A 9,013-nucleotide genomic window follows, 5' to 3' on the forward strand; every position below is an offset into this window, starting at 1 on the left:
TATGTATGTATGTATGTATGTACGGTATGTATGCATGCATGTAAACATGTGATTTAAATGCATCCAAAACAGCTGTGAAAAAAAACACAATATTCCTGAATCTGGTTAAAAAGGAAGGTTAATCTCATGCTTGAAGTTGTGCAGCAGCACAGTTGTAAAAGAAGAAAGAAGAAGTTGAGCCGTGAGAAGACAATACAAGCACAGTTTCCACAGTGGTTTCATAAGCCTGGCTGTAAGGTTATGTAAGACTTGAGTTCCAGTGCACTGTGTGCTGTAAATGTGTAACATGATTCTATTCTCTTTTCCCCCTCCCAAACATTCCCTCATCTCTTCCCTTCCTCTCTCTCTCTCTCTCTCTCTCTCTCTCTCTCTCTCTCTCTCTCTCTCTCTCTCTCTCTCTCTCTCTCTCTCTCTCTCTCTCTCTCTCTCTCTCTCTCTCTCTCTCTCTCTCTCTCTACCTCTCTCTCGCTCTCTCTCTCTCCCCCTCACACCCCTGCTGAGGGCACTGGCCAATCACACGGCAGCCAGGTCCCTCCCCTGCTCAGATAAAAAGGGCCAGGGACCAGGGAAGGTCTATCTGTCTCTGAGTCTCTCTCCCTCAGCAGAGTCTCTCCTCACACCAGCACCAACCTCCCTCCAGTGCTCAAGTTAGTCCCTCTGTCCTCCACCATCATGTCTACCAGAGCCGTGAAGACCAGCTACTCCACCATGTCCTCCTCCGCGGGGGGCATGGGCCCCGGCGGCTACAGCAGCCGCTCCTTCTCTGGGCAGGGCGGCAGCGCCAGGCAGAGCTACGCCGTCCGCAGTTCCTACGGCGGCGTGGGTGCCAGTAGCGGTGCCGGCATGGGCGTAGGAGGAGGCTTCAGGGCGGGCGGAGGGTACGTGGCCGGAGGGTCCGGACAGAGAGGCGGCGGAGTGGAGTTCGGGTACATGGGGTGCGGCGTGGGCATGGGGGGTGGCATGGGCATGGGGGGTGGCATGGGCATGGGGGGTGGCATGGGCGGCGGAGCGGGCCCCATCACCGCGGTGACGGTGAACAAGAGCCTGCTGGCCCCCCTCAACCTGGAGATCGACCCCACCATCCAGGCGGTCCGCACCCAGGAGAAGGACCAGATCAAGACCCTCAACAACCGCTTTGCCTCCTTCATCGACAAGGTCAGTGGGTTCTCTGGGGCTCCTGTGTTCAAAAGGTGCATGACCATAAAAAGTAATGGCTTGTCCCTCCACACGGAGTGGCTCAGGAACTTTAGAGGAACCTATTGTAATAATAAGCACACCATCCCCCCTCAACTGTGCACGGTTCTGCATTCTTGAGAGAACATCTCCGGAGCCCTCCTCATACGGGGGGAAGGCATTGGCTGCTTTGAGTAATGGCTCAGCTAGCTTGTATCTGTGATTTTCAATGTTAGGTGAGATCATATGGCTCAACGGAGTGGATCAAACTGGTTTCTGAGTGCAGCTCGGGGGGGAGGGGAGGGTGGGGGGGGGGTACGGAACAGAATGTTTTTTTGTTCATAGGGGTGTGTCACTTTGTAAGCAATATTCCTGCGGACCGTTCTTGCAGCTAGATGAGCTGGTCCACATTATAGGACTTTAAAGAACGTACTGTAGTGAAGGGTTTGGAGGCAGATTCCATTGGAATGTGTAATTGCTTCCCTCAGCTAGACTACCGGTTCTTTTGTCTGTATTTTATGGCTTTTGTGGCATGCATTCTGTGAGCTGCTACTGTATATATTTAGCTGTATGTGGGTTTGAAGAAGAAGGGTTTGCTTCTATGTTGATTGCAACACAGTATTGCTATCCTGGCCAGGACATGACTCTTGTAATCTCAATGGGATAGATTCTTCTGCAAAAACACAAGGTGTTTTTCTGCTCAACCCCTAGTTTTTCAATGCTTCAAATAGAACTTCAAAACATCTCATTAGAATGCCCACAATCTGCCCTTCCCTGAGCACTCCATACGTTTCCTAGTGTTGCAGGAGTGGGAGGGGCAGGATGAGATGTTTGTCCGAGACAAGGCTAGCTTTCATGTTAAACAGAGCCGACCTTATCTTGTGTGGACAACCGTATCCACACATTATTAGCCATTATGGAGCAGTCGTCTGAACAAACACCCGGCAGAAGGATAGCATTGTTCTCATGTCTACTCAATGTACTCATGGATTACAGGCTTCAGTTGTCTTTCACACGTCTACATGCCTTAAATGGGCCCCTCGTTTATTAAAAACGACATGAGTAATGTGTGTGTAATGGAGGATACAGGTTAAAGCCACAAATCAATAAAGTTATTCATCTTAAAGTGAAACATTCCACCCCTAGACCCCCCCCCCCCCACACACACACACACACACACACCTTTTCCTTGAGGTGCGTAGGTGGGTGTGCAGGCAGACAGACACACACGCACACACCCACACACACATACACAAACACACACAGACACACACAGACACACACAAAGACACACACACAGACAGACAGACAGACACACACACACACACACACACACACACACACACACACACACACACACACACACACACACACACACACACACACACACACACACACACACACACACACACACACACACACACACACACACACACACACACACACACACACACACACACACACACACACACACACACAATGCGTGTTTGCTGTGTTGAAGCAGGACCCCACCCAGGGGTCAGGGTCAGAACTCAGAAGACAAGGAAGTGATAAAGGCGCAGGGGGAGGTAGCTGGGGAAACAGTGCCACTTTGTGTCGTGACGCAGAATTGATGGCTTGGAGCGGAGAAGCTAATTGATGTGACATTTGGAGTGAGCTGCGAGTGGGGCAGACGCCTCAGTCCAGTCGTCTGTCTGTTGGCCGATCTTCATGTCTTCTGTTCAAACACAAGGAATCCATTCATACTCCGACCTGCTGCACATTCTTCCTCCAGCTCTGTCTACATACGTCGCATTCGTCTCTCTATTCAAACACACTATTGACATACATCGTTACATCATGTAGTATGTACTTACTATGAAGAATTCATGCATTCATTCTTCGTGGACACAATTATTGTACCTGCCTGGCCATCCATCCATCCATCCATCCATCCATCCATCCATCCATCCATCCATCCATCCATCCATCCATCCATCCATCCATCCATCCATCCATCCATCCATCCATCCATCCTACCCATTCTAAAACTTAAAAGTCCAAGTCCAATCAATTTACTCACAGCCATTGATTTGGGGGCGACAGTGGCTCAGGAGGTAGAGCGGCCGTCTGGTAATCGGAAGGTTCCCGGTTCGATTCCAGCTCCTCCTCCTGGAAGCGCGTCAAAGTGTCCTTGAGCAAGACACTATCACTGTGTGGTAGAGAAAGGTTAACCTCCTGTAGTGTGGTTGTGAAAGGGTTAATACTCAACCTTCTGTATTGTCGCAGTGAAAAGGTTAACCCCTTGGTAGTGTGGTAGTGAAAGGGTTCAATTGCATGACTGCACGTTTCACCTGTTTCTTCACCTGTTCAGATCCTCCATTGAGTGTCTCTGGTTCTCTGTTCAGATCCTCCACTGAGTGTCTCTGGTTCTCTGTTCAGATCCTCCACTGGGTGTCTCTGTTCTGTGTTCAGATCCTCCACTGAGCGTCTCTGGTTCTCTGTTCAGATCCTCCACTGGGTGTCTCTGTTCTGTGTTCAGATCCTCCACTGAGCGTCTCTGGTTCTGTGTTCAGATCCTCCACTGAGTGTCTCTGTTTTGTGTTCAGATCCTCCACTGAGCGTCTCTGGTTCTGTGTTCAGATCCTCCACTGAGTGTCTCTGTTTTGTGTTCAGATCCTCCACTGAGCGTCTCCGTTCTGTCCGCCCGCAGGTGCGTTTCCTGGAGCAGCAGAACAAGATGCTGGAGACCAAGTACAGCCTCCTCCAGGACCAGACCAGCTCGCGCTCCAACATCGACGCCATGTTCGAGTCCTACATCGCCAACCTGCGCAAGCAGCTGGACGGCCTGGGCCATGAGAAGGTCAGGCTGGAGTCCGACCTGCACAACATGAAGGGGATGGTGGAGGACTTCAAGAACAAGTGAGTGGGCCGCGAGGCGGGGCAGGCAGACGGCGCGCTCCCTGCTCATGCTAACGCCGCGTCGCCATCCCACTGTATTGTTGTTATTTCTATTCTAGTTAGTGTATATACTGTACATGCCCACATCGTGCACAGTTGTACAGCCCTGGCCTATTTACATTTTTTACTTCATAATTATACTATATTCTATTGTGCTTCTATTTTAATTTAGTTTATATTGCATTTGATTTTATTCCACCTTTTTATTTTATTATCTGTCCGTTATTGTCTGTCCATTAATGTCGCACCGGAAACGGCCAAATAAAATTCCTTGTACTGTATGTGAAAACTACTTGGCAATAAAGAGCGAGCGAGCGAGCTGTCACTCACCCGCGTGTCCTCCTCCTCCTCCTCCTCCTCCTCCTCCTCCTCCTCCTCCTCCTCCTCCTCCTCCTCCTCCTCCTCCCCAGGTACGAAGACGAGATCAACAAGCGTAACGAGTGCGAGAACAACTTCGTCGTCCTCAAGAAGGTCTGTTCCACCAAGTCATGAGCTCAGAGTCAGGACAGTCTGTCAAGTCTGTCAGGACGGTGCACACGCACACACGTACACACGCACATACACACATACACACGTACACACGCACACACACACAGACACGCACACACACACACGGTGTCACTGTACCTAGGCTGTGTGCGGCAGTGAGGGAAACCCTGTGTGTGTTCCCTGCAGGACACAGACGCAGCTTACATGATCAAAGTGGAGCTGGAGGCCAAGCTGGACGGTCTTTCTGACGAGATCGAGTTCCTGAGGCAGATCTATGATGCGGTATGAGAACTCTCACACATCTCCCCACGTCTCAGTTATAATATTAATAATAATAATAATAATAATAATAATAATAATAATAATAATAATAATAATAATAATAATAATAATAATAATAATAATAATAATAATAATAATAATAATAATAACAGCAATAATAATAATAATAATAATAATAATAATAATAATAATAATAATAATAATAACAATAATAACAATAATAATAATAATATTTATTGTATATAAATACCTGCTTTTTCTTTTACTCTTTTTATTGTTGCTTTTTTATTCCTTGATGCTGTGGAGCAGACAAAGAGTAAGAATTCCATTCTGAATCTGAATAAAATGAGCATACAATTGACAGAATAAAAGCCATGCATAAAGTGCAGATATAAAAATAGACATCAGCTAAATAAACATAAATGGACATAAAATAGTCATAGGCATAACATTTACTCAAATGTAATGAAGGTGCAGGCCTGCGTAAAATGAGCAATGGTTGATGGCTGTAGCTTAATCCCAAACCAATTGGGATTATTCTTATGCACCTGCAAAATAATGTTCTTAAAAGAAAATGTGTGTGTGTGCAGGAGCTTCGCGAGATGCAGAGCCAGATCAAAGACACGTCCGTCGTCGTGGAGATGGACAACAGCCGCAACCTGGACATGGACGCCATCGTGGCCGAAGTGCGCGCTCAGTACGAGGACATCGCCAGCCGCAGCAGAGCCGAGGCAGAGACGTGGTACCAGGCCAAGGTACGAGGGTTTTTTATTACATTTACTGTCACATTTATGAATGATTCGTTTTGACTTTGATCCAGTCAACTTAAAGAGGAGGCTTGGCAACCATGACTGGACCGGCTATAACCCTTTTTAACTTAACCTGTTGAGGATAAAGATGGAATGTGTATATACCAAAATATCAGGATGTGATATTGAGCAAGTAGGCTACCTTTACTTTTAAGAGTTTAATACATTTAATACAATTACTATATACAATTACTATATAGTACTGTACATTAGTACACTGCATAGTATTGTATATTATATGGTAACTCAGTTACGTCTATTCTGCATCGAACATTGTACATATGTCTATACTGAACACTGTGACCTCATTTTCTACTTCTAAATTACATGCTATACTATGTTATTTGATACTATCTTGTCTAGCACAGTCTCTGGAGCGTAACAGTAAGAAGCATTTTGTATGAAAGTATTCTGTACTTCTGTATGACAACTATTAAAGAAACTTGAAACTTGAAACAATTAGTTTAATTACTTTCAAAGTAATTCCATCTAGTACACCAGGGATACACCAACGTGGCCAGATGTATACGGTACACGGTACAATTCCATCGCTGATACCAACGTGTTGTATTTCTATTGTCCCTCCCAGTATCAGGAGATGGAGCAGTCTGCAGGCAGCTACGGAGACGACCTGAAGTCCAGCAAGGCCGAGATCGCAGACATGAACCGCAGGATCATGAGGCTCCAGTCTGAGATCGACATGATCAAGGCGCAGGTGAGAGCAGTTTACCGTTTACAGCTCGTTCATTTCCATATAAAACGAATCCATCCTCTGGTCTCAAAGTTACCTCTCAAGTGACTGTGGATGACGGGACACGTGTACCTCACTCCTCACTCTCGTGATTCTTCTTTGCACAGAGAAACAACCTGGAGTCTCAGATCGCAGAGGCAGAGGAACGCGGTGAGTTGGCAGTGAAGGACGCCAGGCTCCGCATCAGGGACCTGGAAGAGGCGCTCCAGAGAGCCAAGCAGGACATGGCCCTTCAGGTGCGCCAGTACCAGGAGCTGATGAACGTCAAGCTGGCCCTGGACATAGAGATCGCCACCTACAGGAAGCTGCTGGAAGGAGAGGAGATCAGGTGAGAGGCTTCAGGTGTACATGTACGATAGAGAAGGGAACGCCGTAACGGATAGTGAGGAGACGGCAAGCAGAACCAGCTCTTATTCACAGTGATCTTATTCCATCTCTCTACACAGGCTGGCGACCGGAATCAAGACCAGTGTGTCCAAACAGACTTCATCATGTAAGTTCACGTTCTACCTTTCTGAAGTATAAAATCCTTTTGAATGCAGATTCTTCTTTAATCCACCAATTTTACAGTGCTTACTTCCGACGTTGATAGATCATACAAAATACCACTCGTACTTGATAAGATAACTCAGTGCTTTTCTTTGTCCATCTTTACCATCTACTAACCTCTACATCTGAACCTCTAGCGATGAACTACAACGCTTACGGCCTGGAGAGCGCTCGCACCCCCTCCTACTCCAGCAGCTCCTACGGCGGCGGCGTGAAGTCCAGCAGCGCATTCAGCGGCGGCCACAAGGAGCCACTGAGGAGCGCCATGCTCAACGGCAACAGCAGCGCCTTCGGCAGCTGCGGCATCAGCAGCAGCTCCAGGGTCACCAAGAGCGAGACCCTCGTCGTCGCCAAGGCCGTAGAGAGGGAGCAGGTGCAGGCGGCGCCGGCCGTTGTGGTGTCTGTCGCTGAAGCCGTGGCACAGCCAATCCAGACACAGCAGCAGACACAAGATGAGGAGGATGAGGAAGAGGAGGAGGAAGAGGTGGAGGTGCAGCAGCAGCAGCACCAGCACCAGCAGGAGGAGGAGGATGAGGAGCAAGTAGAGGAGGAGGCAGAGGATGATGATTGAAAATCGCTTCCCGGTTTTACCGATTGATTGATGATGATTTTCTTTCTGGTTTGTCGAATCTGATCTGTTTTTAGGAACGAGGGAGTCGAGTCCAACCTAAAGCCATTCCTTGCTTACAGCATTCCACGCTTTTCCTTCGATTCAGGTTTAACGGCACCATAAGTGCCTTCGCCAAAGAATGGTTGCAATCCTGTCTCATGAATGGCCTGAATCAGGTATAGGCTATTGTTTAGTAAACCCTTTAATTACATCTTTGCACACGCTCCTGTCAAAGAAAACGGGGCTAGTTTACAATGAAGAGATGTTTACGGAAGGATTTTCCTCGAGGGTCGCGAAGTCGTAGGTAGGATGTTGCTCACTGTCGTCTCATTCACTGCCAATATGGGTCTCTAAGCTCCCAGTTGTAACTTTACCACCACTTCCCCTGTTTAGCCAGCAGGTGTCACTGTGGGATAAAGTCTTCCTCTGCTCTCCGCTGCCTGCTCCTATAGACCTCTGCAAAGCACTGCTGACTTTATCTGCAAGCACAGGTCAACTCCGTAAGGTCAGCGCAGTGTCATACTACTGTTATTGAACTCCTTCGCGATGTGGGAGGGACAGTGAAACATTCCTATGCTGAACCTGTACAGGTGCCAAAAGGCTTACAGTTTAATGTAAGAATTGAACGTCACTGCTCATGACTTCAGCTGTGAACAACCTTTTGCTCACTCTGGTGTTGTTGGAAACGTCTTCTGGCCTGTTTGCTCAACAATAAAGCTTCTCCCAACATTACATTTGTACGGTGGTTGGTTGGTCATTTTATTTCATTTACATTTTACATTTAATCATTTAGCTGAACGCTTTTATCCAAAGCGACTTACAGGTTCTGTACGACGAGTCAGCAGTAAGGGTATACGACTCTTCCAGCTGAGTAACAATGTTCATCAAACAGTGTTGAAACTTGGGTGCTGCAGTGTTGAGTGCATAGTAGTAAATATTAGTATAGTAGGTAGTAATATAGACAAGTAAGATTAATTAGTGGAAGAGTGCATGATAGTAGAATACAGTAAGAAGGTTAGTTATTTTATTATTATTATTTCAAGTTGTACACATTAAAACATAGTTGATGCTTGAAAACAGCAATGACTATCACACTTCACTTGATTTGTCTTTGTTTTGTTTACTTCTGGCAAAAGGCAATATAAACTCTTGAGGACAGTATGACATCTCTATGCAATCAGCTCGAGGAGACACGGCAGTAACAACATTCCATTCTGTTTACTCTCCTGTGTGAGAAACACAGTCTACACCAGACATGTCTCGGGTACTGAGACACACACTACATGTCTCTATGGGGTACTGAGACACACACTACATGTCTCTATGAGGTACTGAGACACAGACTACATGTCTCTATGAGGTACTGATACACACAGTCTACAGCAGACATGTCTCTATGAGATACTGAGA

General features: G+C 47.0%; 1 protein-coding gene across 1 annotated transcript; it reads left to right on the forward strand.

Moving 5' to 3' along the window:
• Positions 1–566: 566 nt before the first annotated feature.
• LOC311231096 (keratin, type II cytoskeletal 8-like) lies at positions 567–8,335 on the forward strand. Its single transcript, XM_084317584.1, has 9 exons — positions 567–1,155; positions 3,866–4,074; positions 4,524–4,584; positions 4,789–4,884; positions 5,475–5,639; positions 6,283–6,408; positions 6,552–6,772; positions 6,891–6,937; positions 7,131–8,335. Exons 1-9 carry the CDS (start codon positions 673–675, stop codon positions 7,562–7,564), a joined length of 1,842 nt encoding a protein of 613 aa, XP_084173710.1. The 5' UTR covers positions 567–672; the 3' UTR covers positions 7,565–8,335.
• Positions 8,336–9,013: the final 678 nt, after the last annotated feature.

This window comes from Notolepis coatsorum, assembly GCF_963971535.1.
Source record: "Notolepis coatsorum genome assembly, chromosome: 6".
In the NCBI taxonomy this organism is placed as follows: Eukaryota; Metazoa; Chordata; class Actinopteri; order Aulopiformes; family Paralepididae; genus Notolepis; species Notolepis coatsorum.